This window comes from Xyrauchen texanus, chromosome 27 (assembly GCF_025860055.1).
Source record: "Xyrauchen texanus isolate HMW12.3.18 chromosome 27, RBS_HiC_50CHRs, whole genome shotgun sequence".
Classification (NCBI taxonomy): Eukaryota; Metazoa; Chordata; class Actinopteri; order Cypriniformes; family Catostomidae; genus Xyrauchen; species Xyrauchen texanus.
This window is the reverse complement of record NC_068302.1, coordinates 16,907,767-16,929,693: the sequence shown is the minus strand read 5'-3', so window position 1 is coordinate 16,929,693 and position 21,927 is coordinate 16,907,767. Positions and strand designations below refer to the sequence as shown.

Sequence of the window (21,927 nt, the reverse complement as noted above, 5' to 3'; positions counted from 1 at the left end):
AGAATAATTTTGGACAGGTGCAAATTCATGCCAAATATTGAAAACAAGTGATCAACAGAATGTCCCGTTGCTCGTCACAGCTGCATAGGACAAAAACTCTGATTAACAAAGATGTCATTTGGTGCCTGAGTAGGACACGTTGTGACTGTAGCTACCTTCAGCCCCACCTCTCTGTTTGATGGAGGACTCAGTTCAAACAAATAAGGCTTTTCATTGAAATGCATCTATTTTTCGACTACAACTCTTTAGACATGCTTTGTAAGTTATGTTCTCTGGTTCGTGTGCAGCTATGTTGTGTTTTATGTTGTTAATATCACTGGTGGTCCTGTTGAAGTAAAACAAAACACACTTATGCTTGAACGCCCCATCTCATGAGCTGCTGCATCCATAGATATCAATACGTAGATACCTTATTAGCAGCGGTTTCTGCGGACTGTGATCAACACATGAATGTAAATTGTAAAGTCTATTGTCTTTTCCAGCCAACTTTCAGATTATCTGATTTTCCATAAACACTGGACAATATTTTAGATGATATAAAAAAATCCTGATTTTTTTTCCTGTAGCAAACTGCAAATAAAGTCCTCTACAAATGAATATATAATGGCAAACATACTCAAACATCTATTCATTACATGATGAACTGTTTCCACACAAAATCCATTTATGCAGTGGTCTGAGGCTTCTTCTCCATTAAATTATATTCAAAACGCTCTCCTTATTGACCGTTCCAAGATGGCGCAGCGGTTGATGTATCTGAACCAGCGGCATCTATATATGTATAATCCTGAATTATAATTTTCACAATTTCACAAAAAAGAAAGAAAGTCATATTTGGTTATAACAACACATGTGTGAGTAAAAAAGTCCTGAATGATCAGTTTTGGTTGAACTATTCCTTTAAGCTTTAACCTCTAGGCTAAACCAATCCTAATGAGTGAACAGCACCTTAAACATCAGCGTTTTTCCTCCCATTCCAGATGGAAGAGTAGTTATGAATTGCAAGCAACCTCTTTCTTTGAGCGTAGCAGGGACTTCAGCATGACACTAAGGTGTAATCTAGTGAGCTTTATAGCTTTACGCCATCAGGTTGTAAAAATAGCACTATATAAATAGGGTAATGGTGTTATTTTAATAGCATTTTCATGATATCAAGATGACCTCAGCCACATTTTATGCCATTATTAATAACTGTGCTACTTACAATGGTTTTAAAGGTGAAGTGTGTAATATTATTTTACATAAAAATTAGGGCTGTCAATCGATACAATGTTTTTAATGGAATTAATTACATGGTGTCCCGATTAATTAATCGTGATTAATCGCATATACAAATATTTGCTGAGAAAGCCCCTCATATAACAATAATTCAATATCTAATGATGAAAAAAATTATACATAGTTATCTTTAAATATTTAACAATATATAATTGTATTTAATAAATATTCAGAAAATTAAAATGCATTACATTCTTGTGGCAGAAGAGTTCATCATTGTTAAGACAATACAAAATCGGCTTTAGAATACAATGTATTGTTTACTACCATATTATTGATCATAAGTCAGTCATTGGCATACAGTTCACAGCAATCCATTTCACAAGTGAATTTGTCAATCAGTTGAAGATTTATTAGCAGGGCTTGTTTAAGGACCCATCAATGAACACCTGCATCAGACGTCTCGGGTGCGTCATATCATAAACATCAAATTTTTAGGTCACTGTGTCAAGTTAAATATAGTTTAATACTCAATCTTTAAACACATCTTGAGATCACTTAGTTCGGATTTGATCTCAATCAAGTGTTTTGAATGCAAGAATGTAACGCATGTCTGTGTTGTTGCTGCTGAAGGTTGTTTTCTTCACTGTATAAACTGCGCGTTTTCATACAGCTGAAGTTTCACTTACTGCCCTCTGGAGTAAACGGGTGGTAATACAAGCTTGCATTTGTCAGGAATCTTCCTTATACAGGGGCATTTGATTAATTGCGTAAATTTTTTTAACACGTTATTTTTTTATAATTTAATCGCACTGAATTAACGCGTTAAATCGACAGCCCTACTTAAAATACTTTCTCCTATTCCATCTTGTGGGGGGGTAGGGAAGGGGGTCATTATTACTGTCATCATTTTGCAATTCCACATGGGGATGCTACTAGCACTGAAATTACACACTGCACCTTTAACTGACTGATTTTAGCATTAAGGAAAACTCCCTCATTCTCAGTAAGAGCTTGCTCAGTCAGAAGAACCATTTCAAATGAAGGCTAAAGGTCTCCACTGTTCATAACGCTGAAAGTATGCGATTACAGCACGCTTAAGTAAAGTTTTATCAGTGGAAGTCTCTATAACGCTATCTGAGTTAAAATTTTGATTCCCATGACCTCTTTGACCTCGTGAATACATAATTTTCCCAGCCAACCTCACCAGAACACTGTTTAAAAAGATGGAGAGAAAACCTGCAAGGTCCAAACTCAATTACATAAAAGCTGTGTGTGGTGTGCGTGTGCAAGTCTTTGACTGCCTATGAGGTACTCTGGGTTGTTTGTGTAGTGTTTTTGTAAATGTGTACTGCCATTTTTGTTTAGTGTGTGTGTTTGTGTTTGTGTGTCCATTAGTGACAGAGCAGGACAGTTTGTCCCCTAGGCTCCAGTATTTGCACTTTGTGCTTTTGTGGTCATTCTGTGTCCTTCTCAAAGACTAATAAGAATTAAGGAAAATGCAAAAACAAAAATAACAAAAAAATAAATAAATAAATATATATATATATATATATATATATATATATATATATATATATATATATATATATATTTGTAAAAAATCTGTCCTTCAGATGATGTAAAAATGTATTCAAAAAAATACTTCAGAACCCAATTGCAATCTTTTCTCATTTCTGTTCATCTAGAGGTGTGCGGTATGACCCAAATCTTATATTACAGTATTGTGAACCACAAAAGGAGATGTAAGGCAGACATGTTAAGGACAACAAATGTGTACAAAAATTACTGGCAATAACTCCTTTTGCTATTAGCATACATACCACACTCAAGCACATTGAGATCATGTTGTGAACACATTGTTTTGAGTTGTGACTTTAAATGTGCAACAAAAAGGGTAAATAAGCATTAAAAAACAACAAAACACCCTTTACATGTTATATGACATGACACTTGAATGTGACCTCTAAATAAGATCAGCTATCTGGAACAGCAAAGTGTCTGTTGATGTCTGCAAAAGTTCTCATTGACTGAATTTGAGCAGAACACTTTTCACTGTCAAGACCCAGAAAGACTTTTTGTACAGCCTCAAAAAGGTACTTCCATTGTTTGGGATACTCAATATAGAGAGCGTAAAGCAGGCCAAAGAGCTCTCCAAAGGCAGTTGGAATGTCTGGAAGTCCGTTTATGACACCAAATTCCTCTGTCACTACTGTCACTGCCAATATCCTTAATAACACTGGCTGTATGCAAGCTTGAGAAAGACAGTAAATCATTAAGATTTTTATAACCTGAATGGCATCCCTAGATAAATGAAGAACTTTTTGCATACACAGTAATAGTGCAACAACTTTGTGTTCTGGCAAGATGAGTCTTCAATGCACCTTTGGCCTTGAAAATACACACACACTGTTTGTATATGCAGTGGAAGGGTCTGCCATCATTTAACTGCATTCCCTTTGCTTAAAAATGCTAAATTTACCTGCGTTCCCTTCATTTAAAATTGCTAAATTTACCAGCGTTCCATTCGCTTCAAAATGCTAAATTTATCTGCGTTCCCTTCGCTTAAAAATGCTAAATTTACCCACGTTCCCTTCACTTCAAATTGCTAATTTTACCTGCGTTCCATTGGCTTAAATTGCTTACTTTACCACGTTCCCTTCACTTAAAAATTTTACATTTACCTGCGTTCCCTTCGCTTAAAAATGCAAAATTTACATGCATTCCTTGACTTAAAAATGCTAAATTTACCCGCTTTCTCTTCGCTTAAAAATGCTACATTTACTCGCGTTCTCTTCGCTTAAAAATGCTAAATTTACCCGTGTTCCCTTAGCTTAAAAATGCTAAATTTACCAGCATTCTCTTCGCTTAAAAATGCTAAATTTACCCGCGTTCTCTTCGCTTAAAAATGCTAAATTTACCCGCGTTCTCTTCACTTAAAAATGCTAAATTTACCAGCGTTCTCTTCGCTTAAAAATGCTATATTTACCAGCGTTCTCTTCGCTTAAAAATGCTAAATTTACCTGCGTTCCCTTCGCTTAAAAATGCTAAATTTACCAGCGTTCTCTTCGCTTAGAAATGCTATATTTACCAGCGTTCTCTTCGCTTAAAAATGCTAAATTTACCAGCGTTCTCTTCGCTTAAATTGCAAAATTTACCAGCGTTCTCTTCGCTTAAAAATGCTAAATTTACCAGCGTTCTCTTCGCTTAAAAATGCTAAATTTACCAGCGTTCTCTTCGCTTAAAAATGCTATATTTACCAGCGTTCTCTTCGCTTAAAAATGCTAAATTTACCTGCGTTCTCTTTGCTTAAAAATGCTAAATTTACCAGCGTTCTCTTCGCTTAAAAATGCTAAATTTACCAGCGTTCTCTTCGCTTAAAAATGCTAAATTTACCTGCGTTCCCTTAGCTTAAAAATGCTAAATTTACCAGCGTTCTCTTCGCTTAAAAATGCTAAATTTACCCGCGTTCTCTTCGCTTAAAAATGCTAAATTTACCAGTGTTCTCTTCGCTTAAAAATGCTATATTTACCAGCGTTCTCTTCGCTTAAAAATGCTAAATTTACCTGCGTTCCCTTCGCTTAAAACTGCTACATTTACCAGCGTTCTCTTCACTTAAAAATGCTAAATTTACCAGCGTTCTCTTCGCTTAAAAATGCTAAATTTACCAGCGTTCTCTTCGCTTAAAAATGCTAAATTTACCAGCGTTCTCTTCGCTTAAAAATGCTAAATTTACCAGCGTTCTCTTCGCTTAAAAATGCTAAATTTACCAGCGTTCTCTTCGCTTAAAAATGCTAAATTTACCAGCGTTCCCTTAGCTTAAAAATGCTAAATTTACCAGCGTTCTCTTCGCTTAAAAGTGCTAAATTTACCAGCGTTCTCTTCGCTTAAAAATGCTAAATTTACCAGCGTTCTGCTTCCTTTTGCAATAGAATAGAAGAGCAGGGAGCCCTGCAACAGATGGCATGGCCCTCACAGACACCCCACCACCACCACCACCACTGAACATCGGGTCAGTCTGGGAGTACACGAAGAGACAGAAGTAATTGAGACATTTATGAGGGTATTTTTGGAGCAAAACAACTGAGCGCCTGTGACAGTGGAATTTGTAGTTGTAGAGATTAGCCACACATGTGTATCAGTACATTTGAAGTCACAGTGAAAAATGTTTTAAGAGTTGCAAACTTTTTGATTTTTTTTTCTCTCCCACAAACACAACACAACAGTTACACCTTCTCAAATTCTTCATTGCAGATGACAAATCCTATTCTACCAATCACAAATTAAGAAACTAAGACAAATTTTTGCTACAGTTGCTGCAGTGAATATGGTGCAAAACACATTCACACACCTCCATCAACAAAATGTGAAGTCACAGACAAATTATTTGCTCATTCGCAAATCAGTATGTGAATTCATCCAATGAGAGTTGCACACTTGTAGAATTTTTTTATTTTTCTTGGATAATTTTCTAGCATAAACACAAGTACATATATACAACTGCTAGAATCTGCTGCTACGAGTCTCAGACACTGTTTTCCTCAATCACAAGTTTCACACGCTCTCCCTTTTGCACCACATATCTGTAAAATATGGAGCAAAAGTGATTTGTGCATCTGTTGAGGCAGCGGCGGAAACTGTGTCCAGGTGTAAGTAGGAGAATCGCTGCTGTTTTGAAGGCAAAAGTGTGTATATATATATATATATATATATATATGCAGTTGAAGTCAGAAGTTTACATACACTTAGGTTGAAGTCATTAAAAAAAAAAAATTTAACCACTCCACAGATTTCATAATAGCAAACTATAGTTTTAGCAAATTGTTTTAGTACATCTACTTTGTTCATGACACAATACATTTTTCCAACAATTGTTTAGAGACAGATTGTTTCACTTTTAATTGACTATATCACAATTCCAATGTGTCAGAAGTTTACATAAAATAAGTTAACTGTGCCTTTAAGCAGCTTGGATAATTCCAGAAAATAATGTCAAGCCATTTGGCAACTAGCCAATTAGTATCTGTTTTCTAAGGCCTACCTTTAAACTCATTGCCTCTTTCCTTTACATCATGGGAAAATCAAAAGTAATCAGCCAAGACATCAGAAAAACAATTGTGGACCTCCACAAGTCTAGTTCATCATTGGAGCAATTTTGGAACACCTGAAGATACCACGTTCATCTGTACAAACAATAATACACAAGAATAAACACCATGGGAACCACACAGCCACAGGAAGGTGACACATTCTGTGTCCTAGAGATGAACATAGTTTGGTGTAAATGTTCAAATCAATCCCAGAACAACATCAAATGTCCTTTTGAAGATGCTGGAGGAAACAGGTAGGCAAGTATCTATATCCACAGTAAAACGAGTCCTATATCAACATTACCTGAATGGTTGCTCAGCAAGGGAGAAGCTACTGCTCCAAAACCACTATAACAAAAGCCAAACTACAGTTTGCAAGTGCAGATGGGGACAAAGATCTTTTGGAGAAATGTCCTCTGGTCTGATTAAACAAAAATGTTACTGCTTGGCCATAATGATCATTGTTATGTTTAGAGGAAAAAGGGTGCGGGCGCTTTGCTGCTGGAGGGACTTGTGCACTTCACAAAATTATGTGGATATTTTGAAGCAACATCTCAAGACATCAGCCAGGAAATTAAACCCAGCTAGCAAAAAGTCGTCTATTAGACGTTGAATAGACGTAAATCTTCAACCATGGATTCCATGATTCAACCGTGGATTGTATATATATATATTTTATTACGGAATATGTAAAAGTCTTTAAATTTATTTGATAATAATAAACATGGTTTGGTAGTTTGTTTTCTCCGTTGTTTTAGCATGTAGCCTATAACAATTATCCTAGCTGTCTTAGATTATCAGTTGAACATCTTAGATGATCAGTTGAAAACACGTAGTCAAACAGTCCAGCCGAAACTACTTAGTTGAAATCACGTCGTAAACCAGTCCAAGGCGGACCGACTTATTTTCAACCATATTTCAACGTTGAAAGACGGTAATTGTTTACTGGGAAGCTTGGTCGTAAATGGGTCTTCCAAATGGACAGTGACCCCAAGCATACCTCCAAATTTGTGGAAAAAGGGTATTGGAGTGGCCATCACAAAGCCTTGACCTCAATCTGAAAAAGCAGAACTGAAAAAGCATGTTTGAGCAAGAAGGCCTACAAACCTGACTCAATTACACCAGTTCAGTCTGGAGGAATTGGGCCAAATTCCAGCAACTTATTGTGAGAAGCTTGTGGAAAGCTACCCAAAATGTTTGACCAAAGTAAAACACTTTAAACAAAATGCTACCAAATACTAACAAAGTTTATGTAAACTTCTGACCCACTGGGAATGTGATGAAAGAAATAAAAGTTTAAATAAATCTTTCTCTCTACTATTATTCTGACATTTCACATTCTTAAAATAAAGTAGTAATCCTAACTGACCTAAGACAGGGAATGTTTTCCATGATTAAATGTCAGGAATTGTGAAAAAAATGAATTTATATGTATTTGGCTTAGGTTTATGTAAACTTCTGACTTCAACTGTATATAAAGGTATGTAACACGTTCGTATTCTGTATAATGGAGGAGTCAGGAGGCAGCGAACTGTAAATGTGAGTATTTTATTATTCTTCAGCATCTATCACCAAAGTGGACAAGTAATCACACAAATGACACACACAGGAACTGGACTCTCTCTTTCACTCTGATGCCTAATGTGCCTTTTTTAGTTCTCCCTCCACCATCATTACAACAAGAAACAGGTGTTAGAGATAATGATAACAGGTGATGAGCCTTACCGCACTCTCTCTCCCACAGACTGATACACGACCACATCCCCGTCACCACATACCCCCTACCACCTGATTCAGGACAGGGCAACATCCGGCCTGCCAACCTTCATGCAGAGGAGCCACTGGATTGGGGCATGATCTGAACAGAAGGTGAAGGCCCTTCCCAGCAGGTAGTAGCAAAGAGTGAGGAGGGCCCACTTGAACGTTAGACATTCTCCACGGTGCTGTACTTAGTCTCACTCAGCTAGAGCTTACGACTGATGTATAGCACCAGCCGCTCCTCTCTCTCCACCTCCTGTGAGAGCACTGCCCTCAGCCCTCTGTCAGAAGCATCCATCTGCAAAATAAAGGGGAGAAAGAAATTAGGAGCAAGGAAAAGCAGCCCCACACAAAGCGTGGATTTTACTTTTAGGAAAGCCTGTTTGCATGACTCCGTCAACTGGATGAGGCCCCATTTCTAGTAAGATCAGTCAGCAGGCTGGTAACTAGGCACAAACCTTTGGTAGAAATCAGCCAGCCCAAGAATCTGTCTCACCTCCTCTTTGGTCTTGGGCCTCGGACAGGCAGTTTTGTTAACCTGGTGATACACCAGCACATGACCCAAGTGGAACCCCAGATACCAAACTTCCACCACCCAATTGTGCACTTCTTCGGATTGACCGTGAGCCCATTCCATCGCAGCGACCTCAGTACAGCTCTCAGATGTTGCACGTGCCATCTCCAGTCTTAACTATAAATAATAATATTGTCCAAATATGTGGCGGCATATGCTGTATGTGGTCTGAGAATTTTGTCCATGAGACAATGGAATGTGGCGGGCGAACAAACCGAACGGAAGGGTCACAAATTGGTGTAAGCCGAACGGTGTGGAAAAAGCTATTTGTTCTCAGGAGATTGGAGTTAAAGGGATCATCCAATAACCCTTTGTTAAGTCCAGTGTTGAATAAAATTGAGCCGCACCCAACCGGTCAAGCAACTCATCAATTGGAGGCATTGGGTATGCATCAAATTTGGACACCACGTTCACTTTGCAATAGTCTACATAGAACCGGACCATCCTGTCGCTCTTAGTAACTAGAACTACCGAGCTGGCCCAATTGTTGTGCGACTCTTCTATTATGCCCATCATAAGCATTGCCTCCAATTCTTCCTGAACAAACTTTTCTTGTGTTCAGGAATGTCTCCCTCTATGATTTTAGGAGGTTGAGGTGGTAAATTGGACGAGCGCTGTCCGTTCACCTAACCTCATAATTGGATCTCTGACTCGCAGTGTGACCTCAAAGGGCCCTTGCCACTTGGTGAGTAATTTAGAGCTTTAGGTGGTCAGCAATACAAGAACTTTATCTCACGTTGTAAATTTCCATAGCCAAATTCCCCTGTCATACATTCGGCTTTGACATTCCTGAGCTTGGATCAAATTCTCCTGTGTTAGGTGACCCAAACCCTGACTACCACCCCTGGAGTCGCGAGTTCGAATAGCCAGGTCTCCTAAGCAACCAAATTGGCCCAATTGCCAGGTAGAGTCACACTGGGTAACCTCCTCATGGTCTTGATTAAGTGGTTCTCGCTCTAAATGAGGCGCATAGTAAGTTGCGTGGATTGCGGAGAAGCACATTATGTCTGAAAATGAGGTTGACAATCAACCATCAATGAAAAACAGCAAACAAACAGCAGAACACTACAAAAAACATTTGTAGCACAACAGGGTTAATTGACAGCAGTGGTGACAACGGGAAACAACAAATACAGCAGATCTCCCCCTGTAGGTGTAGTAGTTCTCTACAGGCTGAATGAATCTTGTGAAAGGTAATGAGACAGGAGAAAGAGAGAGTGAGAGAAAAGAAACAGAGCAACATCTGTACACACAACATTAAGTCACTGAAAACAACACCAGGCCAACCTCCACCACCATTTACCTCTATTTCCCTCTTTTCCTCCTATCTTCTGTTGTTTTTTGATAGAATCCACTTACTATTATTGAGAACTGTGGCTGTTGGTGTTGTTATATGTCTTATAGGGTTGGATGGAGGGACAGTCTCTCTGAGGGGGCCAATCTGCCTCTCTGCCTCACTCACTCACTCACTCACTCATCACTTTGCATCTGATAGCTGCAGCCAGCCATTTCTCAACACAACATTTCTCATGTGTGCATATGCAGCTACATGCACGTGTGATTCCAGACACAAACACCACAACTATATCCAAAAATAAATCCCATAAAGTGCTATTTTTGGTGTTTCTATGACATGTTACAACTGTGTGTTTGTGTGTGTGTGTGTGTGTGTGTGTGTGTGTGTGTGTGTGTGTGTGTGTGTGTGTGTGTGTGTGTGTGGAAAGGCCAGTGGTTCATTTGGATCACCTGAAGCATTTTAGCAGAGATTATTCATATGAGAATGAAACACGCTGATATGCTTTTGTCAAATATTCAATAGCATAAGCATGTGTGTTTATTATTTGCCATTTATGTTCCTTTTAATTCGGTGACAGATGATTAGCACTTTGGCTATACAATCATTCATTCATTTGATAATTCAGGTTTTGTGTAAAAAAAAATGGACAGGACATTGCCTCTAGTATATCACTTTGTATGTGTGTTTGTGAATTGGCTGGGATGACTTTGCCAACAGGGAATTTAGTATTCTTGTTTGTTGGATTGTAAGGTCATGCTTCTGTTGAGTGGTGGTCATAGCAGAAGCGACTGAGGTGTAAACAATTGATCTTTTGTGTCATATTCAAGTACACAATTCTTCAAAGAAAACTTCAAAGCATGTTCATTTTTTAGATGATAAAACAAACCAAAAAGTCACATACACTTTAATTGAAGGAGGGGCCCCAACCATTTTAAGGGGCCAGAATATCTTAGAAACTTGGGAGTGGGCTCCTTTGACTTAGGCCAGTAAGCAACCACCTAGCAAACACACATAATACCCTGGCAACCCCATAGAAATGTGATAAAACCACTCAGAACACCTTATCAACCTTAAAGGTGCACTCAGTAATATTTTCCTTATTAAAAAAGCTTAACTTCTGAAGACATGAATTGTAATTTTGCAATATATGTAGGAAATCATGACCACTCACATTAAAATGAAGACACCAGTCATATCAGTAACCTTATAAAAGCGGTTTTATTCTACATGGAGAGGGTCCACACATGGGGGGCCGAATACTACTCACTTAATCTTAGTAACTGTCCTGTTATTCTGACTGTGAATACAACATTTCTACAAAGCCACCTGAATTAATAAGCGAATAAGTGCTCAAATGTTAGCGCTGCTTATTTCCTGGAAGGGCCAGACATCCATTGTATGCTTGGGCCTCTATCCATCTCTGACTGTATGCTTTCCACAAAACAGAAGTCGGGCTACCACACCAACTAAAAATAAGTTATTAATATTTTAAATGGAATACTAGCATACTGTTTACTGTAGAGTGTAAAATATGATGTGAAACAGCTCATATTATTCAGCGATAAAAATTGAAATCTGCAGTATGCTATATTATTGTCAAATGACCTCACTATGTTCAATTTGGTGAGTGGTGTACATACAATATGTTTTGGTTAGAAACAAGTCCTTATGTCCATGAGAAAAGCTTGTATACAGTGGCTTGCATGTTCACATTAGAACTTAAATTTTTTGTATCCCTAGAATTTTTGGGTGAACGATAAACTTTTAAAGTCTGAATAAAAATAGTAAAGAAAGAGAACAGTTAAATTAAGTGCATGGCATTGAAGTATACAGTATTTCATGCAGTGCGCATGTTGTAAGTCATTCGGGTATTCTATGTATACAGAAAATGCATATAACCTGCACTGTATACATTTGATATACTACAGGAGGTATGCTTGTCCTGAACCTAGCCAAACAACATGTTTTGATGCATATAATGTGAGGTTCCAGATACATAAGCAAAATGTGTGTTTGTGTGTTTACTTAGTGTGCTCCTCAATTCTAATACATTATTATCAGGCTTTTCCAGCAGAATTAATATTTTTGTAATGACCTCCCTCTTGGCACCCCTCCTATTTTCTGTTTGTTTTTTATTTGCAGCTCATGCAAATGATGCTGCTGCAGAACTAGCGTTAAGTCTCCTAGGCTGCTTCATGCAATTTGTTAGTGTTACACATTCCATGTGAATCTGAGTTTAAACATGTCTAATCTGTAATCATTAGATCTCTCTCATCATTTCTTCTCTGCACTGGGTCCCTCCATGTTTTTTCCAAGGCTCAGTCTATCATCTGTTTTTTCTCAATCAGTGTTTAGAGAGTGGGCTGCCAATGCAATCATGTGTAACTCAGGAGAAATTGGAATTGACTGCAGTGAATTGACGGCAGTTGAAATGACAATGGCCTTTCGATGAAAGTGAATGGAGTGAAATGGAGGTGACCTTAGTAATGTTATGGGTAGGGATGGGCGGATCGATACTAAAGTATCGATACTTACGATACTGATGTGGTATCAAGAATATCGATAAATATATATTTTACTAGTGATATTATTATTTAGATAACATGAATATTAATGCATCTCATAAGCTTCAAAGTGGAAAATACTGATGTGGTATCAAGAATATCGATAAATATATATTTTACTAGTGATATTATTATTTAGATAACATGAATATTAATGCATCTCATAAGCTTCGAAGTGGAAAAAAAATTATAATAGCGAATAGTGGCACAGGCACAGGAACTATTTTTTCTTCTGCTCATCTTGAGACGCAGAAATGCTAAATACACTAGCAGTCAGACAGTGCTGACACTTTCAGTCACAGCGCTCGTTCAAAGAGTGAGCAGTGCTTTCCTGAGGTAATGACAGAAAAACAGCATCTGGAGTTATTCACACTAAGTAATGACAAACCTAGACATGATGTATTCTAATGGGCTTGTGTGACCATTTTTACAGGCTTATTTAAATTCAGAGGTGTTAAAACATTGATAATGATCTTTAATCCTCCTTTATAAATGATACACATATGAAAACTTACCATGGATTTACTGTAGTAATATTGTATTAACCTTGAATGTCGTAACCATAATTTTTTTTTCTCTTTTTGTCAGAAAGCAAGGTTTTGATTAACAATTTTTTTACTACAGCATTACTGTAGTATCCATATGGTAATTTGGTTTTAGTAATAGTAACCATATAATAATATCTATGGTTAATATTGAGGTTTTTATGTTACTTATACTTATAAGGGTAAACAAGGGTAAACAAAACAGCCTAATAACATTCTGATTAGGCCTATACATATTTAAAAAATTTAAGGAATAATTTTATTTACTCATTTTATCCAAAGAATTTGTAATCTGTATACAGGTATCTGTATCGATATCGGCGATATTGGCCTAAAAGTACTTGGTATTGAATCGAAAAGAAAATAATTTGCATCACCCATCCCTAGTTATGAGGCAGGACTGTATATGTGTATATAACGTTATATATGGAAGAAAACTAAAAAGTGAATTGAAAGATTTTTGGTTTGCTTTGTTCTTTTAATTGCATTGTTACTATAGGAGCTTTATTGAAGTAGGAAAAATGAATAGTCTGTTTCTGTTAATTTAAGTAGACTTGAGGAAAGAGAAATCACAGATCTCATTTATATACAGCAATGAGTTTAGATGGAAAACAAATGGAGAGAACATTTGGTCGCCTGCTTCTCAGATTTATCTCTTGAGAATAAGACCCTTGTTATCTCACATGTTTCATCTAGAGTTTTAGAAGAGATTTCAACAATGTCATAAACTGTGCTTAGATTTACAAGATTCATATTTCAACATTTTTCATCAAATTCTTTCAAAACCAAATTATCTTGGCTTGCTACACAAAGTCAGTTTTTTCATTCTTCACAAAGGCTGAACACACACATGAACTCTCACTCATATTTGTGGCTCTTACCACTAAGATAACTTGTATAAGTGACACTGATGTCACACCACATGGATGTTGGTGGAGTGTAATTACATTTTCTTTTGCAGTGAGGGAAGAGTCTTAATCTGCATCAAATGTGGGTTTGGTTAGGGGCTGTATGCAAATTCTCTGCTATACTCAAGATTAACCAATGATTTGCGGTGTCAACCTAATTACACAGAGCTATTTTAAGGCATTATAAAATCAGCATTCTGTCTAATGGGTTCTGCTCTCCTCTCCTTCTTTTTTAAGCAACATATTAATCACATATATTCCATGACATTAAAGTAGATACCAGTGACCGTTTTTGATGGGTGAAATGGTTTTATGTTTTTCCCAGCCTGTTACCTTTGATGTCAATGTTTATAGAGTTGCAGGATTCTTTGGGGTTTTTCAGACCGAACATGTAATTTTGTAAAAAAATAAGACGCAGCGCAACAAATGTGTCTCTAGAAAAGTTATTTATACCTGACATGGTGTCTAGAAAATGCGTAACTCCTGCGTGAGTCAAAGATGTTAATCTAGTGCATTCTTACATTGGAAAACAATTTAAAGACAGCAAGGACGTTAGCAAAAATGTGTTAGTTGTGAATGACGCCTTGTGGTACTATCAGCATTGTCAGGACATCAATGCCCCTTTGACACATTAAACCTGGTAAATTGCAGTAAGATTGTTGGATTGCCTTTACTGGTCAATTTACCACATCTGCTATTCACACATGCAATGTGTTTCTGTCGTGGCCCAGTATGCTCGGTTTCCATTGGCTGCTCTCCATATGACTTCATATTTGAGTCATGGATCATCATACACTAAGAGATTTCCTCTATATTCGGTCCTAAAATGTCAAACATGTTTAATTTTCTCTTACTTAATGGAATCATTTCATTATCTGTCCAATTTGATGACATTTTTTGACTCCTGTCACAGAATGCAGAGGCAGGACTTGGGCTGGACTGGGAAGAGAAATCGGCCCTGGTTTTACATAGCAACTGGCCCAAAAGTTGAGAGGGGGGGGTTGGGTGTTCTCTCGATGGGCAGTCCACCCCTGATCGGCCCCAAAGTACATCGGCCCATCGAGAAAATTCCCGGTAAGCCAGATTACCAGTCCAGCCCTGGGCAGGACCCAGATGCAGAGTTGAATGATAAAAGGGAATTATTTAATACAACAAGGCAAAACACAAAACAAAAACTCCCACGAGGGGAAAACATTTACATAAACTACCATAAGCTGAAAAACACAAAGTAAGTCAGGGGAAACAGATAACAGGACCGACCGGACTGGGCTACGGACACCAGGGAAGGAGTAAACAGACCAATTGGCAGGACCGACATGAGAGAACCAACAAGACAGGAAACTGGCATTGGACAGCAAACACGAGGAGACTAAAATAGGGAGAGAAATCAACAGGTTAACAAGACAGGACAGTTGTGACTAATGAACTAATAGTGGGCAAACAAGGAGGCAGGGTATATGATGTACGACAGAGAGAGACATGTGGCAATACAGAAACAAAACAAAGCCACGTGCTCTCACAAGACATCAAAACACCCGAATGATATGAGCACACATCGCCAAGACAATAAGGCAAAAATGCCCATGCCAACCAACAAACAAGAAGAGAGAATGCATAGCAATGCTAAACAAAGCGATGCCATGCATCTTCACATTAAACTAAACCTGAACGCCATGCAATGCACACAACAGGCGACAAAAACAAGGCAGGACACCTGACTCAGGCAGGCAGTGCAAAGCAAGCGCAAAGCAAGCGCTATGCGAGTCCCTGTCACCAGAGACAGACACAGAAAATGGAGCATGAGTGTCCGGATCCTGACATAGAGTGAAACTGAACCAGACAGGGAAGTTGGGATCCAGACAACACGCTATGACCATGAAACACAAGACAGCTCACTACCCAGGTGCACAGCGCAACGCGAGGCGCACCTGTGTTCATGAGAGACAGACATAAACTATTGACACGAGTGCATGCTACCAAGATGACATAAGCGCGATGCACCCATATCAATAACAGACAGACATGGAGCATGAGTGTCTGGATCCCGACACAGACCAAAAACCAACCAGACAGGAAGACAGGATTCAGACACCATGCTAAAGACATGAAACAGGACAGACCGAAGTGCACATGGCAGGTAATACAACCGAAACCGTGTGCTCACACAAAGACAGACAACAAAACACAAGACAGACATGGGACGATGATGCCACGAGTGACAGGACTGTGACATTCTGAGTAACTGAATCATCTCTGTCAGAACTTTGTTATTGGCCCAGAGCAGACTTCTTTCATTAGTGCATCCTGACCTCGTGCGTGCTCAAACCATAATTCTTACCGAAATGTTACAACTTCTCAATAGTTCCTTTCACACATACAGCCTTTTCCTAAAAAATAAACTGCCATTTTCAGTTTAGAGGTCATGTGTGAACTCGACCCATTCGAAAATACAAATATGGCGGAGATGACTAATTTACGCTGCGTAAAATAACTAATACAAGTTAAGATCTAAATACTATTCTAAATGTAAACATAATAATTATAATTATGATAATAATCACTGAAATATAAATCATGATTCAAGGCGAACGTGTTTTTGTATTATTTTATGATTTGGCTGTATATAAAGTGACCCTGCAGAGTTGTGATCACAACGAACTGCTCTGTGGAAATAAAGCGAACTGAACTCAGAGCACCTCCTGAGCTGAGATGTCTGAGGTCATTTACAGCATTCTCATAGATGATACTATTCTAGCAAAACATTTTCAGAAGACTAAAACAAAGAAAGTGTGAGAACCCTTTACATACACGTGTCCCACGAGACATCACGCCTCCGAACAGTGCGTCAGATATGCGCTTAGACGGCTTTTCTGTCATCTGTTCTTAAAAATATAGCAAAGTGTTTTTCTTCAAGCATGTGTCTTTGTCTTATGACATTTCTTGTGTCATTCTGAATCCGAGATGTCTTACAGTTACCCACCATGCACATTATATTTGCTACCTGCAATTAAACGTCTTCTGTCAGTGTGTATACTTTCCAGCCTGTGTAATTTGATATGTTGGTAAAGAAAAGCTGGCTTTCAATTTTGGTTCATTTACCATGGTCACAAACTCTTCATTAGGCAACACTTCTTTATTTAAGGCTATTCTTTTTGTTAGGGTATTGTACTGATATTGGAATTTCCATTCATAATGTTTCCACTGGTGTTGTCCCTTGTATCGGGTAAAACTGTACTCCGTGGCAACCCTATTGCGAAGAGGACTTAATGTGACTTACACATGACTCCAGATTGTTTTTACACCTGGCAAAGTTTCAGCGCTTGATAAATGGTGAAACAAAGTTTTATTTCCCGTTTTTCTCTGGTGATAAATGCTGAATCGTTTATAAACCGTAGCGTACTCTGCCCCATGGAAAGTGAAACTGACTGGGCAGAGTTACGCATTTTCCATTTATTAAGAATAGGCATACTTTGTTGAAGGCAGTGACAGAGATTATTTTGGTTCAAATTAAATTATTTTATCATTTGAAAATCTATGTATTGTGCTATTTTCGGCACTTTATTCCCTGCTATTTGAGATTGTGTTTGACGCATCCATGGCAATAAATGTTCTTTATTCCAGAGTCCCGACAAATACCACTATAACATTTGTGAACTCTCGCGGTTAACCAAATATTACAAAATGTTACCATGCACATATTTAGGGTATTAAGGCATCTTTCACTTTATAATGAAACATTAAATGCATGCAGGGCATAAACACAGCCAGGGTAAACTGCACCTTATATTTGTGTTTGGAAGTGTTTTGTGAATCAAGGCTGTTCTTTGTAGTCATTCAAATAAACATGCTGCACCTGTGAGATGCAGATTCCTTGAGCACGCACTCCTGTGCCTGTGCTCACGCTGCTGTCGTCCAGCATGCTTTCCGCCGAACAAATGGTATTTCGCATAAGGCTGACATTTACGTGGATTATAATAATGATCTATAAATAGATAAATTAGGGGTTTAGAGTCTCCTGGGCAATGGCCCAATTAGCCCTGGGGTTAATCCATCCCTGATTACAATTAATAAAGGCTGTAAAAATATATTGTTCATTATTTGTTCATGATGCCTAATGCATTAACTAATGTTAATGTATAGAACCTTTTTATAAAGTTACCAAAATTACATTAAACTTTAGATTTATTTGTTTTGAAACGGTAATGAATAGTTCTGTTGCCAATATCAAAAGATCATTGTGACAAAGTCATTGTAAAAACCATGAGAGCATCACACACAGCAGAGATACGTTCAAAAATAAGAAAAAAATATCCATTACAAGCTCTAAAAGTGCTCCAGTGAGAAATCATTAACATCTATGATTTGTTTACTGTCTTTGGCATTTTGCTGTAACACAAATCACTAATTATTAAGCAAATGCGTGAAGACGTGGTGCCGTTACGGTTAAAATGTAATTGCTGTGATTAGTGGTAGTGTGACCAACATTAACCTGATTTAAATTGGGATCCTCACAGAATAGCACTGATATGAGTGACTGAGGAGATATTGAGAGCACCTGGAGAGTGTATATGTTTGATTGACACCACGAGTGAGCATATTGAAGGGAGTGAAGCTGAAAGTGCTCATGATCACTCAACACTATGGCGCCCCTTTAGGCTCTAAAATATGACTTTGCATCACACTCTCATCTCACTGAATGTGTAACTCAACGTCTTGATTTTTTAAAGGATCTACCATTTACTCCATTAAATTCAAAAGGCAGACGAGACATAGACGTGATGCAGACGTCAGTGTAAACCACGTGTGTCAGTGAAGCGTGTTGCAGTAGAGTGATTGTGTTCAAGTTCAACACATAATGCAACACGTTATGTAACATGGCTCAGTGAAGCATGTCAGCATCTGCCTTAATTACTTCCATTCACTCACTCATCTTAATGAACGTGACGTCTGCATCTGCCATTTTTTAAGTACTTAACTATTGTTCCTGTTATCCCCTATAAGTTATGTGTTTTTCTTGTTCAATTAACTTATAAATATATTTTAAAAAGAAGATTATTTTTGCATCACACTCTTTTGTTTATCTACTGCATGGCAAGATTAAATATGTTATATTAACATTTTAGCCCCCAACAGCACCGTTAATAAATAAAAGTAATAGATATTTTAGTGGGCTGAAAATGTACATTAACTATTTTACAGACTTTAGGTGTAGGTTCATAATAACACATTAACTAATTACTTTGTACAATATCAGCAACACAATTCATTAATTCAGTCTGATTTTATAAGAACTAGAGTTATTAGAGTTATCAATATGTATTAATGTGATATACCTATTTTAGCCATGTAATACACTATCTTATGAAACAATCTAACAGTGAAGTACACACTTATATCTCTTTCAAATTTGTCAACAAGGTGTCATTTGTTTTAAGAGGTTGTATTTTAATTTGTAACCCCATGTTTTTTTAAACAATGGGTTTCTTTTTTACTACAATCAACATTTTAATACTAATGTTATATTCTTTTATGTGTATGGTGACATTTTAACACTGAAGATATAACAACATTCAGTACTTATAATAAGAACATTTTTGCAGTTTTACAGTTTCACTTGTGTACTTGATGGCATTTTGCCAGTAGCCCACAAAGTGGTGGTATTGCATTACTTTCTAATCTAGGAACAGTGCAACAGTTTGTTTTCGGAAGTGAAAACCCCATTATTTTATAGACAAATCGATTTTACAATAACTTATAAAACTTCAATGTCTGATGAATCTATCTGTGTTATCTCAACTTCATTGTTTAAAAATCGAGTTTGATAGCAGAATACATGGTAAAAAAAACTACATTACCCATGGTACATCAGAGAAATTTGAAGCGGCAGACACAGATGTCACGTTCATTCAGACGAGTGAGTGAAGCGATGTGAAGGCACACGCAGAAGCAGCGTTAAAGAGAAGCGGACATCATGTTCATTGAGACGAGTGCCTGATACAATGTCATAATTTTGACCCTAAAGGGACGCCATACAACACAACTTCTGATTGTCACAACTCACGTTACATCACATATTCTCAGATTTGTATATGCAAGTTTATTTGTTGTTTAATTCGTTTTTATACCTGTTTACAGTCTCTTATCCTCTTCGTGCTCACTGTGCAACAAGTCAGAATAACTACAGTAATGACTCTAAAAAATTATAATATTAATATTATAAACTTAATATTAATACACGTATAATTCTTACACATTTTTAAAAACAAACCTGGATATTCATCTGAATTGCAGCATGTCTGAAAGTTTAAATTCATGAAAATTTAGAATTGCCAACATGTCACCCTCCAGACACCGCACTGTCATGCATCAAGTGCTGAGCAAGCACTTATTCATTAGAGTAGCAGTGTATGTGTGATTTCATGGGTGCTGCAAAAAGATCGGCCCTGGATCGATTGGTTAACGTGCACTCCTAATAGGTAAAGTTAAGAATATAATGAAATGTAGAAAAAGAAGTGGAAAATAAACTGGAAGGACAAGGTAATATAAAATAAAACTGGATTTATGTATTTTTCTGAAGGAAATACCAGTACTCTCAAAGCAGGAAAACATTAGCATTATAGATCCCATAAAATCGCTGGACAAGTGCAGTTTTCTTTCCTTTTTTGACATATTTCCTATTAAAACAGGAAGTTTGGGCAGAACATATAGAAGCTATCATGAACCCTAATTTTAACTTTTGTTATTAAGGGGCAATATTAACCACCTGGAATTGATTTGAAAGGTTTTTTTAGTTGTTTTTACCTTTATGAAGGCATAGCTATAAATAATTCAAGATGTCATAACAGAAAACTAGAAGTCATATATTCTAAACCAATAAGTAGATAGGCCTAAAATAGACAATTAAATAAGTAAAATGTCAGAAAACAAACTAAATAAAAGAGGAACACTCTACAGGGGCATTTTGTTTTAAATATGTGGGGTCGCATGGTGGCCCAGGTTAATTTATGACCCTGGTATATCCATAAATATATTCACTTTCAAAACAATTAATCACCAAATCCAATCTAATCTCAATCCATGGTTGTGTGTACGTGTATTCACAGGAGAGTGAGCTTCAGCATGTTCTGCAGCAGAAAGCACGTCTGAATCTCCAGTTGTTCAACGATACCCAGAAGGCAGCAAAGAATGAGCAGGTAAGCAGTCTGTCTCATTTTGGCTTACCGTTTGATAACAAACCCTTGACGCACACTCACTCATACACACACAATGGCATTGTAATCTGTTCTCGCTATCGTTTGTTCCCTGGTGGAAAGCACTAATGGTGTTTTTGCCACTCGAGTGGAGGAGCTGGATTGTTCCTCATAAAGCTGGAGGCCTTGGGCCGTCCGCCAAACATTTCTGCATCCTCTAACTCAATCCAATGAGTCCCTCTGCCCCTCTGGAGCACAGCAGTGACCACCCACTCACTCACGAGATGGATGAGTTCATCTCTGCAAGGGTGTATCAATGCACAGTGCATGAGAGTGTAGAGTGTTGTGGTTTTCTCTTGGAAAAGTCAGTGCTGTAAATGTCCTGCTGATCTGTGGTTATGCTTAAGGAGAAATACGAAATGAAAAATTATTAACTTTGGTGAAACTCAATCACAACTACAACTGGATATTTTATTTCCTGAAGGATATACTAGTGCTTTCAAAGCAGGCGAAGATTAGCTGCAAAGATCCCATGAAATCGCATAATGAGCACAGCTCTGCGCATGCATCAGGTGCGAGGAAGGGTTATCAAGCTTCAAATCATGATCGCATAATGTAAACCACATGAGCCATATTAATTAACCTTTATGCTGCCTTTTTTGGACACCATTGACTTGCATTGTTTGGATACATTACATCATATCTCCATCAAAACATCTTTGTTTGTGTTCCGCAGAAGAAAGAAAGTCTTACGAGTTTGAGACAGCATAAGAGTGAGTAAAT

The 21,927-nt window shown here is 37.6% G+C and overlaps 1 protein-coding gene across 1 annotated transcript in view; it reads left to right on the top strand.

Annotated features, from left to right (window-relative positions):
* Positions 1-21,927, top strand: part of rimbp2b (RIMS binding protein 2b) — a 211,516-nt gene that overhangs the window by 114,306 nt on the left and 75,283 nt on the right. Inside the window, exon 5 of the mRNA XM_052094964.1 lies at positions 21,058-21,147. Within this exon, the coding sequence (XP_051950924.1) occupies positions 21,058-21,147 (90 nt within the window). The remainder of the gene's footprint in view (positions 1-21,057; positions 21,148-21,927) is intronic.